Source organism: Mustela erminea, chromosome 7 (assembly GCF_009829155.1).
Source record: "Mustela erminea isolate mMusErm1 chromosome 7, mMusErm1.Pri, whole genome shotgun sequence".
NCBI classification, from domain to species: domain Eukaryota; kingdom Metazoa; phylum Chordata; class Mammalia; order Carnivora; family Mustelidae; genus Mustela; species Mustela erminea.
The window spans coordinates 71,061,058-71,087,631 of record NC_045620.1 but is presented as its reverse complement, the minus strand read 5'-3'; the positions used below and the strand labels follow the sequence as shown (position 1 = coordinate 71,087,631).

The 26,574-nt window shown below is 37.1% G+C and overlaps 1 protein-coding gene and 1 long non-coding RNA gene across 28 annotated transcripts in view; one reads left to right on the top strand and one right to left on the bottom strand.

Moving 5' to 3' along the window:
* Positions 1-26,574, top strand: part of NRXN1 (neurexin 1) — a 1,166,070-nt gene that overhangs the window by 420,287 nt on the left and 719,209 nt on the right. For 17 of the 27 annotated variants that reach the window (XM_032352106.1, XM_032352087.1, XM_032352076.1 and 14 more), the window contains 2 exons: positions 23,819-24,120; positions 26,243-26,266. In XM_032352106.1, the coding sequence (XP_032207997.1) occupies positions 23,819-24,120; positions 26,243-26,266 (326 nt within the window). The remainder of the gene's footprint in view (positions 1-23,818; positions 24,121-26,242; positions 26,267-26,574) is intronic. The other 10 variants (XM_032352097.1, XM_032352096.1, XM_032352095.1 and 7 more) reach the window with 1 other exon arrangement.
* On the bottom strand, positions 1,013-26,574 carry LOC116595566. The gene is made up of 4 exons (XR_004287743.1): positions 26,481-26,574; positions 9,989-10,228; positions 6,018-6,085; positions 1,013-1,304 (listed from the first exon to the last, which is right to left on the bottom strand). It is a non-coding gene; the product is annotated as an uncharacterized LOC116595566 (long non-coding RNA).

Sequence of the window (26,574 nt, the reverse complement as noted above, 5' to 3'; positions counted from 1 at the left end):
GTTAGAAACGTCTATGGAGGACTTTTACACTTCAGCCTGAGCCAAACTTCCTCATTTCATTTGTCATGGCACCTTAGTTCCAGTCAAATTTTATTAATTGTTTGATTTCTCAGCTTAAAACCTTCACTCGTCTTCATCTCTTCACTTGCCGTGGTGCCTTTTCCCTAAATTACTTACATTTCAAATCAGTCATCCTTCAAGATGTGATCCAACCAAGTTTTACTTTCTTTGTGAAATGTATCTCAGCACTTTGAAAGTAACCTCTTCTTTTGAATTTCCATTGCTTTTTCTATGCCTTGTATTTTCTTTGCATTGTGAATGTCTTATAAAATAGAACTCCCATCCACCATTGTTTTCTTCACGTAACTAATGTAGTGCCTCTCACAGAATAAGTCTTTAATATGTTTCTTTAATTAATGATTTCATTGATTCCTTAGTGCGTCCCTGGCTTATTTTCAAATAACACATTCTAAAATGATGCTTAAGATGAAAGGCTCTGAAATGCATGAGTTTAAAAAAAATAAACAACCCCTCACCTTGAAGTTTTTTTAACTATTTAGCCATTTATATATGTAAATACAGATCTTGATTCATGACAGCATTTCTTTGAAAATCTTTCAGATTGTGTATATATATATATGGGGGGATGCTGATGAGAGGGAATAGGGTTTTAGGCGAGAACAGACAGCATCCAGAAGGGGATATGCAGATGTAGGGACTCTGGCTGTTGCTGTCAGGGAGGGATGTCTCCACAGGAAATGCCGGCAGCAGTATCCAAAAGCACTTCAAAAGCTCAGAGTGGCTATTCTGCTGAATAACTGAATATCCACAGAGCCAAGGTCCATGACCTTGAGCACAGCAGATCTTTTCTGCTGAATATGATCTTATTCCAAGTGAAGTCAAATTATTCTTCCCAGTCCTCAAGAAAACCTCAAAGCTTTCAAACCACTTTGCCCTAAGAGATACCTCAAATCTGCTAAGGCAGCCCACAGGACGAGAGGACCACAGAATGTGCTTGAATTGCTTGGACGCTTAAAACTTTCCATTTTGTACTGAATTCTGATGCAACTAGGTTGCACACCAAGTATAAAAAGGACTTTGACCTGAAGTAGGAAACACTGAAGGGCTGCTTCTGTGCCTTCGTTGAATCTTAGCTAGACGAAGAATAAAGGATTTGTTTCAGTGAAGAGAATCACAGGCATGCCTGAGCCAGGGACATTCCATCTTGACCCATATTCCCAGTCTTCCATTTTGTGTCCTTTCTGCATTCAAATAGCATGCCTTTTAATTAACCAAACAAGCAACTGCAAACGAGAGAAAAGGGGGAATTTGTCTTCAAATTGAAATACATGTGAAGGAAACACAAGCCGAAATTTATTAAAGGCTTTCGTAAGGAGGCTAAATTTTAGTCAGCATTTGACTTGGTGAAAATCCTAAGCTGACTGTTCATTAAGGCACGGCAGCAAGACAAGCAAAAACCAGTTCTTTGTGCATTTGTCTATTAGAAGAAGGAAGAGGAACTTACACACTGAAGATTTCAGCCTGTGGTGTGTAGATGTGTCAACTTGTTAGACAGAGATGGGCCTGTCAAGGAGAGCTTGCTGATGGATGGGTCTCGGTGCCTCTCGTTAGCTATTTCAGGGACAGCTTTCATTCTGCATCTCTCTTCTCTGTTTTATCCCAGGACTCCCTTCCATGCCTTTCTCTTTAGAGTAGACTGTCCTTGTTTTTAATGTCCCTAGAGAGATATTTAGCTTCCATATTCTCTTCATTGGCTTCAGGTTTTATTCTGACCAGCAGATAAAGAGCATGATTCAAGACAGGCTTCTAAGGATTTGGAACATCTGCCTTCTTTCAATGCTTGTGGTAGGTTTTGCCAGAAACACTTAAATCTTACGTATTTTAATAATGAGAGTTCTGGAATTTGGCTGCATTTTTAACTTTTTTTTTTTTTTTTTTTTTTTTTTTAAAGATTTTATTTATTTATTTGACAGAAATCACAAGTAGATGGAGAGGCAGGCAGAGAGAGAGAGAGAAGCAGGCTCTCCGCTGAGCAGAGAGCCCGATGCGGGACTCGATCCCAGGACTCTGAGATCATGACCTGAGCCGAAGGCAGCGGCTCAACCCACTGAGCCACCCAGGCGCCCCTGCATTTTTAACTTTAAAAAAACTGAAAACAACCCAATTCAGCCAATGTTTTTTTTAATATTTTGGGGCAAATGTGATTGAGCTGGTAGCAAGATAAAATTCTACAATGCTTCTTATGTGACGTTTCCTTCAGGAAGATATGCAATTTCACAATATCAGCATAGGTTTTAGTTTCCCATACTACCTGAATGTGTAGAGTATTTATTTATGTGGTATTGGCCCTTAAAAGAAAATGGACTTTAAATCAGATGCTTCCAAAGGTCAATCTGATCATGTTCTTGAAGGGGAGAGAGGAAATGCTATTGTGTTCCCACTTTATAAGCTAAAATATGCTGACTACTTATTATCAATTAAGCAATATGCAAATATACAGCAATACTGTATACAGATGGTCACAACGAAAGTGTAAATTATAGCTTAAAGAGCTACAAGACTTTGGCACATATTATAACTAAATTAGAAGAGTTACAGAGACACTATTATTGCCCATTAAATGCCTAGGTCATATTTCTCTTAGCCCTTGTTTCTTTACCATATCTGCATGTTAGAATCACCTAGAAAATTTCTGAAAATCCCCATTCCTATGCCCACACACTGAACCAGTTAAATGAGTTTTGAGGTTGGGAACAGGGACCCAGGCATCCAATATTTTTCAAGGCTCTATAAGGTGATTTTATGGTAATGCCAAGTTGAGGACCACTATGAATATTTAACATTTTATTATATCACCTCAGCCTGATATACCTCATGAGCCAGTAATTAGCTTCTTGTCAATATGCTTATATGTATCCGATTTGGGTTTGTTTTTTTTTTTTCCGCATCATGGGCAATACTTCCAATTTAAAATAAAATGCACTGATCATTTTTAAACAGGAGTATCTGAACATTTGAGTCAAAGCCTTTCATTATAATACTATATATCAAAAGAGACTGCAAACTTCAAAGGTTGGTGTTGACAAACTTAACATAGTGCAAATATGATGAAGTAGTTAAGATAATTACTTCACTTTTTAATTGTAAGCTAAGAAAAATAATGATATTGTTTGGTGATATGAAAGCTATAAAACTTTAATTTTGTGTATTTTCTCTAGGAGTTATAAAAACTAGGTATCTAAGAAAGCGATTAAATTAGGATTGTATGTCATGGTGTGGGGGAAAAAAAAAACAGACTGGCCTATATTCTCAAAATGAATTTTCTTTTCTCTGAAACTGTGAAGGTGTCCATTCAAACCTATCCAAAATAGCTTTAGAAATGCCACAGAATGTAGTAGAAGGAACTCAGGATTCAGTCCAGGGATCCAAATTCTAGTAGGAAGCTAAGCAGTTTTTGCCAAGTCTTTTAAGTTCTCTGGGCCTTACTTAGTTTTTCTGTTTGTAAAATGCAGAGGCTGAATGAAATCAGTGTTTTTCAAAGGCAAATGGTGAACCATTATTAGATTATGAAGTCAATTTAGAGCAATTCTTATTTCTATAAAACACAGAAGAGTACATTGCAGGTAGCAAAGTTGGTATATTGTATGTGAATCCTGGGTACTTAGGAAGAAATTTTTGAAAGTCCTTGAATTATAAGATCTCTTTAAATTTTATAGCTCTATAAATTGTTCATGGGAAAGGCATGCAGTATAGGGAATGGAGGTAGAGGCATCCTACTTCAAGCATGGGACATAAAATACACCACATATTCTTGTTGTATAGTATCAAAGCAAATAAACTTTAGAAAGAAAAGACTTGTTCTAACAGGGTATTTGGTTCACTCACTAGTAGAAAAGGCAGAAAAAAAGCATTTATAGCCTGTGAATGTGGAAATGCGTCCTATCCTTGAGAGCAGAGAATGGTCACTATAAGAGGTGAATGGATTCATTGTGAATTATAACTACGGTTTCAAGAGGTGGTATTATTCAGTCTGGCCAGAATGTTCTCTTACCAAATCACTTTCATACTAAAAATGAGAATGTGCTTTGATTTTTGGTTGTTTCATTTGTATTTTGTCTCACAGTTTGTGCTCACTGTTTGTTGGGAAATGAGAAGCTAAGGAAGCAAGGAAGGCCCAGGGCTTTACAAAAAATTATTGAGTTTCAAGTTACATTGTATACTGGAAGTAACTAGAAAGTAAATCCTAATAAAGTGTTAAGGAACACCAATCTAGTCCTATTAAGGTAAGACTTATGGGGATGGGTACAAGAAATATGCTTCTCTTCCCTGGGTGGCTCAGTCAGTTAAGCACATGCCTCTGACTCTGGTCATGATCTGGGGTCCTGGGATCAAGTCTTCATCAGGCTCCTAAGTCTGCTTCTCTCTCTAGCTCTCCCTTTGCCCTTCCCGCCCCCCCCCCCCCCGCAAGGGCTCTCTCTTTCTCTCTCTCAAATAAATAAATAAAATCTTTAAAAAAAAATGAACTATGCTTTTTTAAAAGTTTTCCCAGATGGGTCTGATGACCAGCCCTGTTTGGGATCAACTGGTGTAGAAACCCAGCTTCTCATCCCAAGTTTGAATACCCCTAGCTTTAGGCACTAGAGAAAATCTCATAACCTTTGTAGGTCTCCCTTTTTAAACTCCAAAGTTTATAACTTTTTTTTTTTTTTTTTTGAGGGGGAAAGAGAGAGTAAGAGAGAGAGGAGGGGCAGAGGGAGAGGGAAAGAGAATCTTCAGTAGGCTACAAACCCAATGCAGAGCCTGATGCGGGGCTTGATCTCACCACCCTGAGATCATGACTTGAGCTGAAATCGAGAGTTGGATGCTTAACCAACTGAGTCACCCAAGCTCTTCTAAAGTTTTCAATTCTGTGATTCATTGAGATTTCTGATGAAGTTTCAGAGTGCAAATAAAGTTAGTCACAAATGAACCAATGTCCACTTTTTTTTTCTCTAACATTGGACTTGAAGACCTAAGTTTATATCGAAGTTAAAATGAAAAAGGAAATTATAATAATTATTCACCTCCTAAGAAGGACATTCTTTTCTTTTAGCTGAAGTGTATAGTTTACAAATAATGTTACCTTCATTTCAGGTGTATAATGTAGTGATTCAATTTCTTTATACATTATGTTATGCTCACCATAAGTGTAGCTACCATCGAAGCCTGTGTCTTCCACTCTGGAAGGGTGCTCTTTTAATATTAGGTTACAAGACCAACTGGTCGATAATGTCAGGTGCTAATGGATGAGTCTTCTCACAATGTCCATGTTTTATAACCTGGCCATTCCTCCCCTCTGATCATAAGTCTGATGTGGAGCAAAGACTTCTGACCAACACAAGCTGAACTAATCACAGTTAATCCCCTTTGGAGAGTTTAGAACTTGAAAGGAGTTACTTTGGGTCTGAGGTTCACTGTTGTTGAGTTATTTATCTGATACATTCCCAGGAACTGTGCTGTGAGGAGCTTGTATCTTCCCTGTGCTCCTTCTTTTCCAAAAGTTTGTGGTTCAATGGCCCCTTTATTCTGGGAGCTACTTCCAAAATCTCTCCTCTAAATTCTGTGTGTTTGCATTTAGGCTAGAACTCTGCTGGTGTTGGGAAGAGAATAAAGTCCCAAGAAATTAATTGTACTTAATGAACTAACTTCTCTCCTATATATCTAGAATGGTGCTAGTTTTATAGCATCATTGTGAGAATTGAGAAAATAGTATTCAAATCAGATGAAGAACCTGGGATAAGAAGTGTTGAACTAAACAGTGTAGATTTATGGTGCTTTCAACACAGATATGATAGGATGAGGAGAGTTTATGAAAGCATCAGTATATAGTTAATAATATTAATTCTATAATCATTATATTACAAATCCTCATTTTTAAGAAATCTGAAACTGTGGTGTGATAGCATGACTACAGTCATTCTACTGAATAAAACTCATACTCAGTTACATTTACTTACCCAGGTTTATGTAGCTCTGACCACAAAATGAGGAACTCCTCAGGGCTTCTAACTCCAAATTAAGGGCTCTATCCATAAAAAAATATTAACACTAGTTATTATTGATTCTTCAAAACTTTTCTCCAAGAAGTATGCATACTCCTAAATTAATTCATATAAACTTGTAGTAAGTCATATAAACTTTCTCTTAAAATATTTTATTTTTCCAGGGATTGAACTCATATGGAAAAGTACCTTAAACTCTGGGGCGAATTATCAAACACATTCTTTTAACACCCCAGCTTACATAGGACTAGAAAATCTGTTGAAGGTGTTCTTTTTGAGCTAAGGAAGAAAAGTGATCAGAATAGAAAGTTTATTTCTGATAGTGTGAATAGAACACCTTCCCATGACCCTTTGTTTTTCTAAATTTTTTAGTCCTTACAGAATAAGAAGACAACTAGCTCTAGAAGCCCAAAGAGACTGAGGTTGCTATAGAAAATTCCTTTTAAAAGCAGCAGCCATCAAAAATCTTTAAAGACATTTTAACTCTAGCATGTTGCCTGATTTTGACAGCAGGAAAGCAATAGAGTTTGGCACAGAGTTGGGGCTCAGTAAATGTTTATTGAATGAATCATTGAAACAGTGACTCAATAAATCAAGAATGTTACAGAACCACAGGATTTTAGAATTGAGAGAAACACTGGAGAGCACTTAGTCCAGCTCTGTGACTTTGCCAGGAAGGAAAATGAGGTGTGTGGAAGCTAAGGAGGAGGCCAGGGACAGAGAGCTGAAAAGTGGCCAAGTGGAAACCAGTGTACCAGGTCTCCCTATTCTTACCCCAATGTGCTTCCCTGAGAGAATGAAAAATAAGAATAACTAAAAATCACGAACACCACATGAGTTCATTTTGCAAGTCATCTAAGTACAAACCTGATTAAAAGGGTAAACCATCAACAGAGACATTTTTTTTTCTTCCTTTATCCCATTTGTATTATTTCCATTTCTTTCTTATTCCATGAACCTTAGCTAACCAAAATTTTCCTGGAATTAGATTGTGAGGCATAATGATATTCTGGTTAATAAAAGAACTGGTAAACAGCTATTTTTTTTAACGGACAGAGAGTCTTTTGAAATGTAGTAGTTACTTTATTTTTTTAAGATTTTATTTTTATTTATGAGAGAGAGAGGTTGGGGAAAGGAGCAGAGGGAGAGAGACAAACAGACGCTGAGCTGAGCTTAGAACCTGATGAGGGATCCATCTCATGACCCTGAGATCATGACCTGAGCTGAAACCAAGAGTCAAATGTTTCACTGACTGAGCAACCTAGGTGCCCCTGTTGTAGTTACTTTAATAATAATGTTAATAGTAATTAACAAATGATTCCCCACCGTATGCCAGGACTGTGTATACAATTGCATGTTCAAGAGATATCTTCCTCATAGAATTATTGACTAGAGTCCCCTGAGACAAAAAAATATATAAGTAATCTCCACTGTAAAGTGAACCTCTAAACACTGGCCAGTTGTCTCCCTCAGCATTTATTATGACACAGCAAAACTGACCCTCTCACCACTCCTAACACACTGTCCACCTCCCACCTTACCTGTCCATCTAAGCATTAAGGGAAGGGGCAGATAGGTGAAAAAATAGTCAATAGGTCATAGGTACTCTGAAAATGTACTGTTCAAGAAGTATGCTCCCTTTGTCTAGCCGAACTGGGGAAGAGACTACTATAGAACCTGATTATTCAAAAAGGGGAAGGTTAGTATTCTACATTCCTGATGCATCCAGTGTATGCTTCAAACTTGCTGATCTGCCCTGTGCTTTTCTGAGGAGGGAAGAAGGGAACTGGCAAGGTGGAAAGAGTTCACAAAGAAAGTATAGCTCTCAGCATTTGGTGTAGTCAGGATACCTAAGATTCTGTGGCTCAAACAGACACTCTGTGTAGGCTGGGGCTTGAGCCATCTGGCCAGGATTACTCACAAGAAGGCCACTTGCTGGGCCAGAGGACTGATCTCTAGCTCTAGCTCTAGCTTTGTCTCTGTCTCTGTCTCTGTCTCTTTCTTCTTCCCCATTTTCTCCCTCCCTCTCCTTCTCTTGTTCATGCTCTCTCCCTAGCTCGCTCTCTCTCTCTCTCTCTCTGACTTTCTTAATACTTAGAAAATTCAAGAAGGACAAAGTCTTTTCTTTTAAAAGATTTTATTTATTTATTTGACAGACAGAGATCACAAGTAGGCAGAGAGGCAGGCAGAGAGAGGAGGAAGCAGGTTCCCTGCTGAGCAGAGATTCCCGATGTGGGGCTCAATCCCAGGACCCCTGAGATCATGACCTGAGCTGAAGGCAGAGGCTTACCCCACTGAGCCACCCAGGTACCCCAAGAAGAACAAAGTCTTAAGGCAGAAGATAAGAAGATGCCTAGCACCATACCACATCCCTTCTCCCTTCTCCCTCAACTGTGAGATGAGGGTTGAAATTTACATCAACTCTTTGGTTAAAATTATAAATTAGCCTGAATTTTTGATAACCAATAGTGACCAGAAATTCAGTGATTCTGACCAAGATAATAGAGATGAAGAAAAAAAAGTGACTGTTTTTGCAAAAATACGTAAATACTCTCTCTCATGTTTGCGTATGCCGTAGGTTGCAACTCTTTAATAAACTCATTACACATACATTATATTTTTTAAACCTCACAACTACCCTGTCAGATAGGTCCTCCATTTACTGATGAGAAAACATTTTATTGCTTCCATTTACTGATAAGAGAACTGAGATTTTAAGGTGATCAGTTACATATCCAAGTACTCACAATGTGAGAGTGGAATTCAAACCCCAGTGATTATGACTCCATAACCCATGTCCCTATGGTCCAAAACATCTTAAATGTTGGTCTCATTACTACCACTTCCATCTACACTCGTAGTCCAATCTCCATACAGAAGCCAGATGTATCTTTTTTAGAACATACATATCAGATCATACCACTCCTCAGACTACAATACTCCAGTGGTTTCCCATTGTACATGGAATAAAATCTGAAAGTTTGATGAAGATCAAGAATGCCCTACATGGGGGCACCTGGGTGGCTCAGTGGGTTAAAGCCTCTGCCTTCGGCTCAGGTCATGATCCCAGGGACCTGGAATCAAGCCCCGCATCGGGCTCTTTGCTCAGTGGGGAGCCTGCTTCCTCCTCTCTCTCTGCCTGCCTCTCTGCCTACTTGTGATCTGTCTGTCAAATAAATTAAAAAAAAAAAAAAAAAAGAATGCCTTACATGACCTAGCCCCAGATCCCATCTCATTCCCCCTCATTTCAGGAAGTTGCCCTTTTGAGGTTTTGTCCTTGGAATATTCTTTGCCCAGATCTCCCCAAGGGGCTTCTCAGCACTCAGGTCTTAGTTTCAGCGTCATCTGCTGAGAGAGCTCCCTTGGCCACGTACATGGGTCACCCTGCCATCTTGCTCTCGCTAGGGTCTCTTGTGTGTTTAGTGTCACTTGTTCAGGGTTTATCTCTTCCTCCCTCATTAGATGAAAGTGGAAACCCTAGAAATCCTGATGTATTTCTTATACTTAGAATAGTGCCTCCAAATTGTGGGCCCCATATATGTAATTATGAAATGAATGATGCCTGAATAGATAATAATCTCCCTATTGATTCCATTTGCAGTACCAGACACTTTACGTGTGTGACTTTTGGGTTCAGTATTACTGTCTTAAGATCAAAGACATGCCGTGAGTTCCTGGTATCCCTTCCCTTCCCCCTTATACAAAGAATGCTCCCCTGCAATCCAAGCGTTTCTGGTTTGTACTGATCTTAGTGTATGCTGACTAACTACTTTGAATTAATTTTATAACAAGTTAGCAGTTTATCTTAAAATACACACATACACAATAAAGTAAAACAAATCAAAAACCTTAGCCAACCCTCCTCAGAAGCAGAGTTACGTAAGTACCTCCCTTCTCATCCCAGCTTCATTCCTCATTACACTTACCACATGTTTATTTACTCCCATCTCCACTTAAGACAGTTGGGATGCCAAGACAAGACACAGTTAGTGCTTTCTTTTAAGGAATTGTCATTCTGGTTTTAAATATAGTAGGCCATATTTAGTAGTACAAATTTCCCTCATTGATGGATATTGTTGACTTTAACACGTTCCAAGTTCACTCAACTGCAAAAAGTAGAAATGTGACAGCACAGGCCCATTCATTTTCATTGAGTTGGATCACATCTAGAATGAATGACAGTTTGTTTTCAGTTTCAGCAGTGGATGAACCAAGATATTTCTAGAGAGACATACATAAATGCAGTTGCATGAACCTCATTAAGTATATCCACTAATAAGGATGACTTACTAGACTGTACCAGGAGATATATACCTCTCAGATTTATTCAGAAGAGTAGTTCTAAGTTCCCAAACCTACAGAGGTTCCTATTGTATTATTGCCTAAAGGCAAAACACGTTGAGAATAAGAATTCAGAGATTACCTCCAATGATTTAACAATCAGACTCTGCTGGGATGCATATTAAATAGATATCTGACGCATATACACACTAATCAGATCTCTCTGATTCTTTTTTTTCCCCCAGTCTTTGGTTTTCTATTCAAAAGATGCAAAGTCACTGATCTGGATGTTTATCCTTTAAGAGAAGTGTGATGATATCAAAATATTTTGTCTTTAATACTTAACTCAGACATGACAGCCACCACACACACACACACACACACACACACACACACACACACACACACACTGCTCTTACAATCCCTAAAAGATATTCTAAAGTACAGTAATCTAAAATTGGTTCTCACAATAGGACTTAGGCTTTAATGTTCACTGGGATCACCTGGGGGATCTCATTAAAATACAAATTCTGCATCCGTAGACTGAGGAGGGGTCCTGAGAGTAACACTCTTTACAAGCTCCAAGTGATGCCTGATACTGTCCCTTAGGTCACAATTTGGGTAGCAGGTGTTGAGATCATACTGTTTTAGGCATTTCCACTTTAACCAACACTTTACTCTTCCTTACAAAGTTCTCTCCCCTCTGCTCTTGCCTTCCACAATTCCATAATTTCTCTGAGATTAAAAAAAAATCACATTTTATAATGTGGAGCAGTTTGCCACATGACCAAAATATGTGCATATCCCAAAATAAAGATTTTTAGAGTTAGAGGCAGGTACACTCTGATTCTAGTGAGAAAGTATTGTGTTTTAAATTGGCCACTCTTTGGAGCATGGTTATATAGATGAGCTATTCACTATATATTGACTATATTGGTAATAAAATGATTTCATAGTTGAGATTATTTACTCCATGTCCATTTTATACATGAGTATTATCATAAATGTAGAATATCTGTAAATTTGCTGCAAATACAATTGTGTTCCTATAATTAAATATATAATTTACTTCTTTATGAGGTAATCATTAATTGGCATCTAAAGAAATCATAAGTTCATGTAGAGATTCTTCATAAAGTCTATAATCGCCAAGCTATGTTTTTATTTTGATTTTGTTACTGATTCTGTCCAGGTTAAAATATGCTAGAGTCCAGTTGTCTTAGATTCAGTTGTTGCAAGTTGAGCCTGAGACAGGCCCCGAAATTGCAATATTGCGCACCTGGTGAATGCTGGAGTATCTGTTTATCACTATCCCTGTGTATCATACGACCCATGCAGAACTGATTGGTCATCAGCCCAGACAGGCATAGAGTGGCTTTTGGTTCCCAGCACCTGCTGTTATTTAAGCAAATTCAAATCAGTTTCACAATAGGATTGTAAAATTGTACTAGAGTTTTGGACAGTGTCCTATTTTCTTTTAGAAAAATGTGTTCATGTTTAAGCTGCATTTAATTTTTAGTTCTTAATAAGAGACTCATTTCATGGAAATTTCTGGGAAATGAGGAAGACCATGAGATTGGATTTAAGAGGCAAGAGTTATATTTTGATTCTGCACCAATTAGTTATGTGACTATAATTTTAGCTGTTGGGCCCTCACTCCCTTCATCTAATAAATAAAGGTTTTGTGCTGAATAATATCTAGGTCTTCTTTATCTTTCATATTTAATCACCTCAAGTATATCATCATTAAGGCTGTGTCTCTTTTTTGGAGGGTTACCTGATAGATGCTTAACAACTTGTTTCTGGATTGGTTGCTTTGAAGTGTACCTAAAGTGAATAAAATCTTGAGTGATGAGTATTTTATGAAGCTTGATTTCTTGCTGCAAATAATGGAAGTTGGCCTCAGAATTTACATAGATTGAATCATATTTGAGAATTTTGGAATAATTTACCACATTGAATCAGGTAGAAAAATGTCAGGAAACTACTTTCTCTTTAAAGTAATGCTTGGGGCACCCAGCTAGCTCAGTGGTTAAGTATCTGACTCTTGATTTTGGATCAGATCATGATCTCAAGGTCATGATATCAAGATCACGATATAAAGGTTGTGAGATCATGTCCCATTGGGCTCCACGCTAGGTATGGAACCAGCTTAAGATTCTCTCTCTCCCTCTGCCTCTCTCCCACCGGTTTGCCCATGAATGCACTCTCTGTCTCTCTCTAAAAAAATAATCAAAATAAACAAAATAAAGTCATGTTATTTTTACTTATAGTGATCAACTGGTTGTTTTAATTTTTAAATAACAGGATTGTGGCAAATAAAATGATTGTATTTTCTGTTACGCTTCTTAGGAATAGGATTTAATAATCCTGATGTGGTTTTTCAATAATCAGACTTTCCTTTTTCTGTTTTTCTAAACTTGCTTTGTCTTTAAAGTCAGTCAGGCTTATGATTTAATTTAATCATGTAAACTTCTAGTGCATACCTTTATTTAGTCAAGGATGTTTTTAGCACAATATTCTTGTGTATTTGACTTGAAGAGCAATAAAACAAATGAAGCAAGTCTCTCACTCAAATGTCTGTTTCTGTTCATTTTTTTTTTCACATGTTAACTTTAGTTTCTAGTTTGCGTTGAACACAATCTTAGAATCATGTAAATAGAGTAAAACCTTAAAAACGTGTTATTTGGGATTGTGCATATGAAAAGCAAGACAATCAAAAACAATAATGTAGGAAATGTTTTGGCATGCATAAAAAGCCTCATCTAAGTGGGATCAGGGTGACTTCTCTCTGCCGAAATGCATCTTTGTCCTTAAGAAGTAGGGTCATTCCCTTACAGGTCCTTCACTTAGTAGAAAAGCTCATTGAACTTGATAGATGTGGAAACATAGGGCCAAATGAATGAGATTTTTGCCCCATGCATAGGCTGTGCGAAGGGGCTCTATCCTGAGAATCAATTTCTCTGTGAACTTGGAAGTCATTTCAACTCTCTTTGTCTAACATTCTTGTCTATAAAATAGAAATTCTTGGTGTTGAAATCGATCCATTTGTATAGTTTAACCTTCAAAGATTGAAAACCTTATGTCATACCCAGTTAAGTAGTTGTTATGTTTAAGTCCTTTTTGTGATGCAAAATTGGTTTACTATCAAATGAAATGCTTTACCAATGGATAATTCTCTTAGAAACTCTTCATTATATTGACATATATTATCCCATAGCTTTTATGCTTTGATTCTATTCCACACAAAATAGAGTTAACTCTTCTAAGGGACATTCTTTGTGATATTTGGAGATGCTGTCATATATCCCCTCTTTTTTTTTTCTTCTTTAAGAGATCTTTCAGTATTTTCTTATATAATCTAGAAGCCTTTCATCATTACAGCATATACTGAAACACATTCTAGTTTGACCAAGTATGAGTATAATAGGTGTGAGTGGACCAGCACTAAACTATAAGATCATGTCATCCCTCCTCTAAGCACTTGCATGAATATAGTCCATGCTTACATAGACTTTTTTTAGTGTCTCTATCATACAGTGGATTCATGTTCTAAATCCTTCAAAGAGTTTGCTATATTTGGTTTTACCTGTTGTGTCTGAAAAGTCATATCACCTCAATTATTTGTTCACTTGGGTGGTTTTGGACCAGAAAATAGGACTCGGGTTTATTCCCATCAAATTTAACGTTATCAGAGTCAGCTCATCCTGTCAGCTTAACAAAAATTTGTAGAATTCCAAATTTTCCATTGTACTTTCCCTCAGAAAATTAGATGAGCAAAAACTGTGTTTTTATCTAAATTATTGAAGGTATGAAAACTGAATAGGACTGCAATCCAATGGCATCATATTCAATCTTTTCCTGCAATTGTATAGCAACACTAAAACAAATTGATATATAATTTTAGAAAAATGTTCCAATTTTTTAAGTTTATTTTTTAAATTGTCTATTATCAAAACATCTCTGTGATTATAAAACTTCCTTCATCTTGGCATTGACCCATCAATTAACACCTTTAGAGTATGGTCCTTCAAACAATTATAATTGTATCTATGCAGCCTATATATTTCTTTCTAAATGTTGTGAGGTTGCTCTGAAGAGCAAATAGCATTAAGGGATATTAATATGCATTGAGAAGTTTATTTTTGAGACATATTTGATATTATTACTATTGCTACTATTTTAGTTTTCAGTAATAAAAGTAGCATTGGTAGGAATATTGTCTTGCTCATATTACCCTATTAACTGGGACAATAATACTATGCCAGATGAGTTTTTTCTCAATTTATCCATATTATTTAAATTAGATTATTTAAATTATTTTATTGAAATATAGCAGAAGTACTGGGAAATGCACATATTGTAAGTGTACAGCTGTATGATTTTTGCAGTCTGAGCACACCCATAACAAAAACCCAGATCGAAAACAGAACATTTTTTTTTTCTAATTTTTATTTATTTGACAGACGGAGATCACAAGTAGGCGAGAAGCAGGCAGAGAGAGAGGAGGAAGCAGGCTCCCCACTGAGCAGAGAGCCCGATATGGGACTCTATCCCAGGACTCTGGGATCATGACCTGAGCTGAAGGCAGAGGCTTTAACCACTGAGCCACCAAGGTGCCCCGAAAACAGAACATTATTAAGCAGACTAAATATATTAAGCAGACTAAATATTCCAATTGAAAGACATAGGGTAACAGAATGGATTTAAAAAAAAAAAAAAGACCCATGTATATGTTCCTACAAGAGACTCATTTTAGACTGAAAGATACCTGCAGACTGAAAGTGAGAAGATGATGGTGAAACATCTATCATGCAAATGGTATCAAAAGAAAGCCAGAGTAGCAGTACTTATATTGGACAAAACAGTCTTTAAAACAAAGACTGTAACAGACAAGAAAGGATGCTACATAATAATAAAGGGGACAATATCAAGAAGATATAACAATTTTAAATATTTATGCACCCAACATAGGAGTATCCAAATACATAAAAGAGTTAATAACAAGCACAAAGGAACTAATCAGTAATAATACTATAATAGTAGGGAACTTTAACATACCACTTACATCAATGGACAGATCATCTATTCAGAACATCAACAAGGAAACAATTGTTCTGAATGAGACACTGTAACAGATGGATTTAACAGATATATTTAGAACATTCCATCCTAAACACCAGAGTACACATTCTTTTCAAGTGCACATGGAACATTTTCCAGAATAAATCATATGTTAGCCCACAAAATAAACTTCAACAAATTCAAGAAGATCATACTCATACCATGCATCTTTTCTGACTACAATACTATAAACTAGAAGTTAACCATAAGAAAAAAATTTGGAAAGACCACAAAAACATGAAGGTTACATAATATGCTACTAAACAATGAATTAGTCAACCACAACATCAAAGAAGAAATTTAAAAATTACATGGAAACAAATGAAAATGAAACCACAACAGTCCAAAAACTTTGGGTTGCAGCAAAAGCAGTTTTAAGAGGGAAGTTTATAGCAATAGAAGCTACCTCAAGAAGCAAAACAAACAAACAAACAAACAAAACAACCTCAAGCAGTCTTACCTTACACTTAAAGGAACTAGAAAAAGAACAACAAACAAAACCTAAAACCAGCAGAAGGAGAGAAATAATAAATATTAGAACAGAAATAAAGGATATAGAAATTTTAAAATTATAGAACAGATCAAAGAAACCAAAAGCAGTTTCTTTGAAAAAAATCATTAAAATTGATAAACCTTAGCCACACTTACCAAGAAAAAAAGTGAAAGAACTCAAATAAAATCACAAGTGAGAGAGGAGAAAAAACACCATACACCACAGAAAAACAAAGGATTACAAGACAATATTGCATGCCAACAAATTAGACAACCAAGAAGAAATAAATTTCTAGAAACTTATGAAGTACCAAAACTGAAACAGGAGGAAATAGAAAATCTGAACAGACCAATTACTAGTAACACAGTTGAATCAGTAATCAAACTCCCAACAAACTGAAGTCCATGACCAGATGGCTTCACAGGTGAATTTTACCAAACATTTAAAGAAGAGTTAATACCTATTCTTCTCAAACTAGTCCAAAAAAGTTATTCTATGAAAGCTAGCATTACCTTGATACTAAAACAAGACACCGCTAAAAAAGAGAACTATAGGTCAATATCCCCTGATGAGCAGAGATCGAAAAATTCTCGATAAAATACTAGAAAATCTAATTCAACAATACATTTTAAGAAATTATTTACCACAATTAAGTGAGATATACTTCCAGGATGCAAGAATGGTCCAACATTTGCAAATCAATCAATGTGTTACATCACATCAGTAAGAGAAAGGATAAGAAAGAACCACATGATCATTTCAATTGACACAGAAAAAGCATTTGATAAAGTTCAACATCGTTTTGTGATGAAAATTCTCAACAAAATAGAGGTAGAGGGAACATACCTCAACATAATAAAGATCTATGAAAACTCAGAGCTAACATCATCCTTAATTGGGAAAAACTGAGAGCTTTTCCCCTAAGTTCAGGAACGTGACAGGGATGTACACTCCCACCACTTATATTGACCATAGTTGTTGAAGTAGCTGTATCAGACAACAAAAAGAAATAAAAGAAATCCAGATCAGTAAGGAAGAAGTAAAATGTCACTACTTCCAGATGACTTGATGCTGTATAAGAACAGCAGAAAGACTCCACCAAAAAATTGCTAGAACTGATTTTAGTAAAATTACAGGATACGTCAACATACATCCATACATACATACATACAACATATGTTGCATTTCTATACACCAATGATAAAATAATAAAAAGAGAAATTAAGTAAACAATTCCATTTACAATTACACCCCAAAAAATAAGTTATCTTGGACTAAACCTAACAAAAGAGGTGAAAAACCTCTACTCTGAAAATGACAAAACACTGTTAAAAGAAACAGAACATGACACAAAGAAATGGAGAGACATTCCATGCTCATGGATCAGTAGAATAAATACTGTTAAAATATCTATACTACCCAAAGCAATCTACTCATTTAATGTAATCCCTGTCAAAATACCAACAGTAGAGATTAGTTTTGCTTGTTTTTAAAAATTTTATATAATGGGAATCATAAGACATACTCTTTTAAGTCTGGCCATCTTTTTTTCTCTTTCCTTCCTTCCTTCCTTTCTTCCTTCCTTCCTTCCTTCCTTCCTTCCTTCCTTCCTTCCTTCCTTCTTTCTTTCAGAGAGAGATGTGGTGAGGGCCAAGGGGGAAAGAACAGAGAATCTCAAGCAGGCCCCATGCCCAGTGTGGAGCCCAACATGGGGCTGGATCTCACAAACCCAAGATCATGACCTGAGCAGAAATCAAGAGTCAGATGTTCAACTGACTGAGCCATGCAGGCACCTGGCATTTTTCTTTTTTACTTAACCTTATTATTGTGAGATTTATCTACATTTTTGTTTGTAGGTTGAAGATCATGTATTTCCATTACTGTTCCTTTGTGTAACTATAACTCAAATTATCCATTTGATAGATTGACATTTTGGTAGTGTTCGGCTTGAGGTTATTTTGCAGTCCTGCTACAAACGTGCCGGTATGTTATTCTGATCATCTTTGTTTGAATTTTTGTTGGATGTGTACTTACAAGTGGAATTACTGGAAGATAGAGTATGCAGAGATCCAGCTTTAAAAGATGTTGCCAAACAGTTTAAAAGTAGTTCCCACCAGTAATAATACGAGAGTTCTAGTTGTTCCATGTCTTCACCAACACTTGATATAATTTGTCTTTGTCATTTTATTCATCATAGTGGAATGTACTGATATTTTACTGTGGTTTTAAGTTGATTTCTCTGAAGACAAAGCTGAATATCTTTTCATATGGATATCCTGTTATCATGGAGAGTTTGTTTATGGTTTGCCTGTTTTTTTCTGATTTGTCTAGTTTTTTTCTTATTGGTTTGTATAAGTTCTTTACATACCCTGGACATAATTATTTCTTGCTATATGTATTTCTGTAAATCCAATTTCTTTCTCTCTCTCTTTCATTCTTTCATAAATTACTGCCTGGGTTTTCTTCTAGGACTTTCATGGTTTCAGGTCTTATATTTAAGTCTTTAATCCATTTTGAGTTTATTTTTGTGTATGATATAAGAAAGTGGTCTGGTTTCATTCTTTAGCATGTCCAGTTTTCTCATCATCATTTGTTGAAGACACTTTGTTCCCATTGTATATTCTTGCTTCCATTGTAATAGATTAATTGATCATATACACATAATTTATTTCTGGGCTTTCTATCCTGTTCTGTTGATCTGTGTGTCTACTTTTCTGCCAGTACCATATTGTTTTGATTATTACAGCTTTGTAGTATATCTTGAAATCTGGGATTATTACCTCCAGCTTTGTTCTTCTTTCTCAAGATTGCTTTGGCTATTTGGATCTTTTGTGGGTCCATATAAATTTTAATTTTGTAAAAAATGTTGGTATTTCATTTCTTTGTGAGGTTTATTATTTTAGTACATATTGGAAATGCACAAAATATTCAGGACTTGTATTTTAAAATGGAAAGAGACCCACTCTTTACATTTTCAACAGGAAAGCATAAATAATTACTTACTATGCTGCTTCTTACTTGCATATGACATAGCACAAAACTTAATGACAAAGATTATACAGCAACAGGCAAAGAGTTGGAGGAAGTATAATCCTCTGGTCTTGTAAAAAATAGAATGATTTATGCATTTTTATATAGAATACATATTCTTTCATTTAAAAAAATAGCAAGAATATTTTTCCTGTTTATATTCATGTCTCATTTATGGCTTTTAGAGGTAATGATATGTACTACATTGAATTTTTCCAAGACTTATGTGGTTGCCTTTAATGCAATTTGAATTACCTTATTTTTTAAATTAAACAATACAAAATGAGTGATATTTTCATTTTTAAGTAATAGAAACATCATGGTGTTAAATGTCATCAACACACATATAACTTCAAAGGTTGCCGTCTACTGAATTGCAAACTCTTTTTCCTGTTTTTCCTTTTGAGTTTGCCACATTATCTGGCAAAGGAATCCTTTGTCAAGATGCATTGTGAATTATGCTGATTTGAAATGACATTAGGTCAGATGGATAAAATGCTACAGCTTTTTAAATAAACCAAACCTCTTTACATCATCCCCAAACTTTGTTATTCTGTTATTGAGTTATTTGAGGGTAGTCAGAGGCTTGGTGCTTGGGTGGCTCAGATGGTTAAGTGTCTGCCTTGAGCTAGGGTCATGAGCCTGGGGTCCTGGGATGGAGTCCTGCATCAGGCTCCCTGATCGGCAGGGAGCCTGCTTCTCCTCTCCCCCTCCCCGCTCCCCCTGCTTGTGCTCTTTCACTCTCTCTCTCTCTCAAATAACTAAATGAAATCTTTAAAAAAATAAAAATAAAGTTAGTCAGAGGCTGACTTCTTGTCTGCTTCTGTTCCTGGCACACTTTCTGAACTTGATAGTCATTTAAACTTAATGGGTCTGAAATTTTTTTTCTCCGAATTTGAATTTAAATTACAGGTAGTTAACATACAGTGCAATATTAGCTTCAGATGTAGAATTTAGTGATTCATCACTTACATACAACACCTGGTGTTTATCACACGTGCCATCCTTAACACCCACCAACCATTTAACCCATGCCACCACCCCTGTAACATCAGTTTATTCTCTATAGTTAAGAGTCTGTTTCTTGGCTCACTTTCTTAATAACGTAATTAAAGGGTTAGGCCAGAGAAGGGTCTCCAAAACTCTCTGTGGCTTAGAGACCTATTCTAAGTACTCAGTGGGGATGAAAATTCTGCAAATATCATCATCTAGCTGCCTGGATGGGTCAACTAGTTAAGCATCTCCCTTTGGCTCAGGTCATGATCCCCGGGTCCCTGGATCAAGCCCCACATTGGGCTTCCTGCTCAGCGGGGAGTCTGCTCCTCCCTCTTCCGTCACTCCATTTGTGCTCTCTCTTTCTCTCAGATAAGTAAAATCTTTTTTTTTAATAAAGATTTTATTTATTTATTTGTCAGAGAGAGATTACAAGTAGGCAGAGAGGCAGGCAGAGAGAGAGAGGAGGAAGTAGGCTCCCTGCTGAGCAGAGAGCCCGATGCGGGACTCGATCCCAGGACCCTGAGATCATGACCTGAGCCGAAGGCAGCGGCTTAACCCACTGAGCCACCCAGGCGCCCCAGATAAGTAAAATCTTTAAAAACTTATTTTCTTCCAATTTTTTATATAGATTCTTTCTCTCTTTGTGATATTATTTATGAACAGGTGTTCCCAATTTTAATGTGGGTGAATGTATTGATATTTTATTAGTACCTTTTATGCCTATTTAATAAATCATTCCATAATTCAGTATCTTACTTTGTCTTACAAAAATTTTACAGATTTACCTCAGAAATTTATATCCTTGGTGCATGAGGAATTGATTTTTATAGATGATGTAGAGATCCAATTTTCCTTTATTCATATAGATAACCAGTTGTCCCAGCACCATTTATCGACAAATCTATACTCTGCTCACTTAACTGCAATGCCTGACTTGATAGAAATCGTTTTCGTATAGGCTTAGGATTATTTTTAGTTTCATTATTTTTATCCCTCCTTTTTAAATTTATCCTAGTGTATAAATCTTCATTACCATCATTTTCTAATAAATGGGCACCTTTATACAAGAAAGTTCCTTCATCTTCTTACTCTGGCATAGCTTGGCTATTTTGGGCTCTTTGTTTTCCCAAAGAACTCATGGAATCAGCTCTTCACATTCATTTTAAAATTTCATTTAGAGGGGTGCCTGGGTGGCTCAGTGGGCTAAGCCTCTGCCTTTGGCTCAGGTCATGGTCCCAGGGTCCTGGGATCGAGCCCCACATTGGGCTCTCCGCTTAGCGGGGAGCCTGCTTCCTCCTCTCTCTCTCTGCCTGCCTCTCTGCCTACTTGTGATCTCTCTATCAAATAAATGAATAAAATCTTCAAAAAAATTTTTTTTCATTTAGATTTCTAATGGAATTTCATCAAATCTATAGATCTGTTTATATACGTTTAAAACACTGTCCCAGGGGCGCCTGGGTGGCTCAGTGGGTTAAAGCCTCTGCCTTCGGCTCAGGTCATGATCCCAGGGTCCTGGGATCGAGCCCCGCATCGGGCTCCCTACTCAGCAGGGAGCCTGCTTCCCCCCTCTCTCTCTCTGCCTGCCTCTCTGCCTCCTTGTGATCTCTGTCTGTCAAATAAATAAATAAAATCTTTAAAAAAAATAAAAATAAAAAAAAAAAATAAAACACTGTCCCAGTACATAGAACCCTGCAGTCTTTCTGAAATATCTTATTAAACCCAATACTTTTCTGAAGATTATTTTGGTCTTTTAATTCACACAATATTATTTACTAATATGATTTTTTCACTTATAATCTTTATAATGCTCATATATTTTTCCTATTTTCCTATATTACCTAGGGCTTCAAAGACAGTATGTTGATAGTAGGTGTCCTTGTTCTGATCTTAAAGATAATATTCTAGATTTCACAATAAAGTTGATATATGCCATTTGTTTTAGATTATTTATCACATTTATTACATTAGACAGGCAAGAAGGAAAACATCTACCACTCCTAATGCCTACCAACTTTGCCAGATATCCATACATGTATTATCTCATTTTATCTGGGAAGACTGGTATAACAAACTATTTTCAGAAACTGAGATTTGAAAAGATGCATAATTGCCTCCCAGTGCAGTTAGCAAGTAGCCAAGCTAGTATCTAATTTCATATTTCGATCTATTTTCTTTCCCTCTCATAAATATATTTAGAAATATTTAATTGTGCTAACTCCCAATATCAGGCCACTTGCCATATTGAACTGACCAGGGAAGTAGATACCTCGACTGTCATCTTTCAGAGACAGGAATGGAATCAGGTTTGGCCACTTCATTATCCCTAAAGACTAGTACTGGGCTTAACACTTGGGAGGTACTCAATCAATATTTTGACTGTATGAATGGGAAGGGCCCTCTAGTTTGGCTTGTATTGTCCTTGCTATGATTCTGCCTCAGAATGTGATGGATTTGGTTTGACCAGTAGTCGTCACTAGTAACTTACTGGTAGGCAGTGACTTTTCTCAGGCTCACACCATTGTGAAAGTCTCTAGGTGCTCACTGTTTAACTTCGTGCCATGACTTGCCTACTTCTAGCCACTTGTGGCACCGTCTGCATCCAGAGTCAGGTCATCTGGTACTGGTGATCTGAGACCTCAATTTGAGCTCGGATTCAAGGACATGAGTTATTTCACAACCAAATGAAACAGGCCTGAGGTAAAAACCTTTTGCCAAGGGTAAGCCCCTTTTTGGCATGAGCCCTCCTGTGGACATGGTGGAGATGCTATATTCCCAGTAAAACAGATTAAGATTCCCCAGTATCATTTAAAATTCTGTTTATATAGTTTATCAGAAGCTGATTCTAGACCATACTGTTTCATTTTTCTTGGCACAATACTATCATTGCCTAGGAAATTGAGGAAACTTTTGGCTTAGACTCTTCCTTTGGTTAAACTCAATCAGTGGGAGAGGATTGCTCTTTCCAAATACCCACATTTTGGGTTGATCTGTCTGACATCTTGTGGGATCCACATTGTTGCTCGTAAATATGGTAAAGACAGATATATAGAAAATGTTGAGGCTTCATTTACATGCTATTCCCATGATGATGTGCTGGAATTTTTACCAGTCTCATAAAAGCCAACCCTACCATCTGCTTGGTGAGATCAGGGAATGAATCAACAATCCAGCAGGCTCCATTAAGCTCGCTATCACTGCTCCCTCCATCCAGGGAGAGAACAAACCAAAAAGAAAAAAAAAAAAATGCACATGCTCTGTAGGAGATCTATTTACTCTCAGACCGAATTCTTTTTTTTTTTTTTTTTTTTTTTTTTTTGCTTTCCCCTTACCAGATAATTTGTTATGGTTTCTCAGTGATGAAAATATTTGTCTCTTCGCTGAGAAGATCTTTGAATATAAATGTCTCACTGAAAATTAAAATAACGCCTCAGTTGGATGGAGAGAATGTTGCAAACACATTGGAACCCATTGTTGCCAGCAGAGTAGAACCATCCAATATGCATTTATGGTACCTGATTCATGCCCTGGAGATATCACAGAGCTGCTTTCTCAGATCAGAGCTCTTGCAGTGATACTTAAAAATTAATTGAATTTTCAAGAATGTCAGCTTTAGCTATTGCAGTTGATGGCCCACTAGCTGAGGAGGTTTATTAAAAAAAAAAATATACTGCCACCTACAGTACCATTTGATTTTGTTTGATGGGGCTCTTGTAATGAATGTTAACTAAACAGAGTTAATTTGGGGGGATGATTAATTTTGTTTCTGTTAAGGTCTGCTGATCTATGTAGTATATTTCTTTACTTACGCACGTATGTATCTATTTCCCCCTAGGAAAAGAAGAATATATTGCCACTTTCAAGGGATCTGAATACTTCTGCTACGACTTGTCTCAAAACCCCATTCAAAGCAGCAGCGATGAAATAACGCTGTCCTTTAAAACTCTTCAGAGGAATGGACTGATGCTTCACACTGGGAAATCGGCTGATTATGTCAATCTTGCCCTGAAAAATGGAGCTGTTTCTCTGGTCATTAATTTGGGATCAGGGGCCTTTGAAGCACTAGTGGAGCCCGTGAATGGAAAGTTTAATGATAATGCCTGGCATGATGTGAAAGTCACCAGGAATCTGCGTCAGGTAACAGCGCAGCGGATAAGAGAGTTTCTGGCTTTGTTTCTCACTGCAGCTGTGTGTGTGGTACTTGAAATCCCTAACAACATGATATAGGGCTCCTCAGAGTCGCTTACAAATTAGCTTTTTCTTCTTCTAAGATGAATCTTCCTGCCATACTTGAGCAGGGGCATATCTAGAAAGTTCTGGGGGCCCAAAGTCTATTTTGATACAGCGACATATGACAATTTCCCAGAGGGCTGCAAGGATATCCCTGTGACCTGCCCTTCCTGTGATGTGTGTGATTTTGTTGTGGTTTTTTTTTTTAATTATTATTTTCTGTTTGTTTGATTTTAAATTATGGTTTTCATGGTGATCATTTGGAAGCATGCACATTGGGGTCATTAAATCACAGTTCCTTTTTTGTAGTAAAAAAATCAGTGTGTTTGTGATTTGGGATTGTATCAATCCCTGCTCCCTCTCCACTCCCACCTCTGAAATAGGGACAAGAAAAGCCCCTGAGGCAGAAAGAATGACTTTGGGGGCCTATTCATCTCCTGAAGAGTCTGTTTACGAAGACTTTCTTTTTTTATTTTTAGCACAGATAATTTAAATCCCAAATGACTCTGGAGAGACCAGTTCATCTTCTAGGTGCCCATTTCTACTTGGTTGTATTAAAAAAAAAAAAAAATTCTTGCAAGAGTCTATATACTAGGAAAATATCAGTTCTTTAGTAAATCTATGAGTCCACATATACTGTATGTTTTTAACTGAGGCATATTATTACAGTATATCTATATATCTATATATACAGATGGAAGTGAATAGATTGTCCTTTTATATTGAACAATATACGTTTTGGTTATTATTTGAAATTTTATATTATAATGTGTCATTTTGTTAAGTGTTGACAGTGACTAATTTTTCTGCAGTACATGCTGATCTCAAACTAATATCCTTAACATATTTGTTGTTTCTCTGAACAGTTGCAGAATGACCGGATTGTCTCTGGTTTTCCTTTACTAAAACAGCCTTCTCTTTCTGAGCTGTTAACCATCTAACCTTTTCTTTCCCACTTCTGAAAGGCTTAAACTATCCAAACTTGAGACAAAAAAAGAATTTTCGGAGTACAGCCTAGCTAAGGCAGTCTAGCTAAGGCAGACAAGTAAAACTGAAGGATTCTTAGACCCTCAAAGACCTTTCAGAGGCCTTCTTGGCATGGGAGGGACACTGCATGCTTCACGCCTGCCCTGGGAGGGAGTCACCCCCCCCCCCACCTCCTCAGTGCAGCAGGGGACCATGGATTTCCTATAAGTCTGTCTCTTTGGTTTTCCTTTTTTTATTTTTTTCTCTCAGATTCTCACCAAGAGACCGGAGGCTCATTTGAGAGAAGCACAGAAGGAGGGGTGGGGCTTGAGGAGCCCACTTTCTAGATTTGCCTTTGCTCAGGTTACAAACCAAACTGCGAATTGATAGCTCAAAGGAAACTGTGGTTATACAGCTGGGGTGCATGTGTGGCAGGACAGATTAAAAAAAAAATCCATTCTACTCATTCTATGTGTCAGGATCTTTGCTTTGTTTCATTGCAGTAAACTGTGACCCTAAAGTCCATCAATATGACCGAAGGAAGTTTTGGAGTTGAGAAGGAGTCCTTGTGTGCTGTAAAATTGAGTAGTAGGGCATTGCCAACCCATTCCTATGAATTTGCTGGGGCTGGGGAGGGCCAGGGTGGGGGAGGGGTCATTTCCGGGCATAGGGCGGCAGTGGTCAGCTGATGAGCTTTAGGTCTTTGAATCCCTTATAGACTTTTTAAATGACTGTCAAGATGTACTCAGGGAGGCAAAGGGAACGTTGCCATATGTCTGTTTCTATCTAGTAGCAAGTGATGAACAATACTGGCAGGAAAAATATTACCTCTGTGGGAGGCCTATTTGTTAGTCTGCTTTTTTCTTGTAAAATTTTTTTGCCCTTTTTCTATGTTACTAACATGCTTAATAACTAACATGTCATTCATGGAATGTTTCATTCTACTAACCGTGACCTGAATCAAAAAATGTACTAACATGGTAGAGACCATCATATTTTTTAAGTAACGATCGTTATTCTGTTCACAGTTTTTAATTTCCTTTCTCCCCCCTTCTCCACAAAGCACTCAGGCATTGGACACGCTATGGTAAACAAACTACATTGTTCGGTAGATATCATTCTAATTGTTTCTTATTTTGGGTTTGCCGTGTGTTTTCTTTCTTTCTTTTAACTGTAGACATCATTAACAAAAGAGGAACTGCGGTTGGTACTCTTCTGCTTACTTTGACCTCCTTCTTTTCATCTGTTGTTGACCTTCTTATTTTTTACCTGTTCCTGTCAACTTCTGTTTTCCAACTCACCTGTAGGGGCATCGTTAACGTTTCGAACGTTTTGCATCCAGCTGTGGTTAACACGGGATAAGACAAAATGGTGGCTGGCCCGAGTGACGCAAGC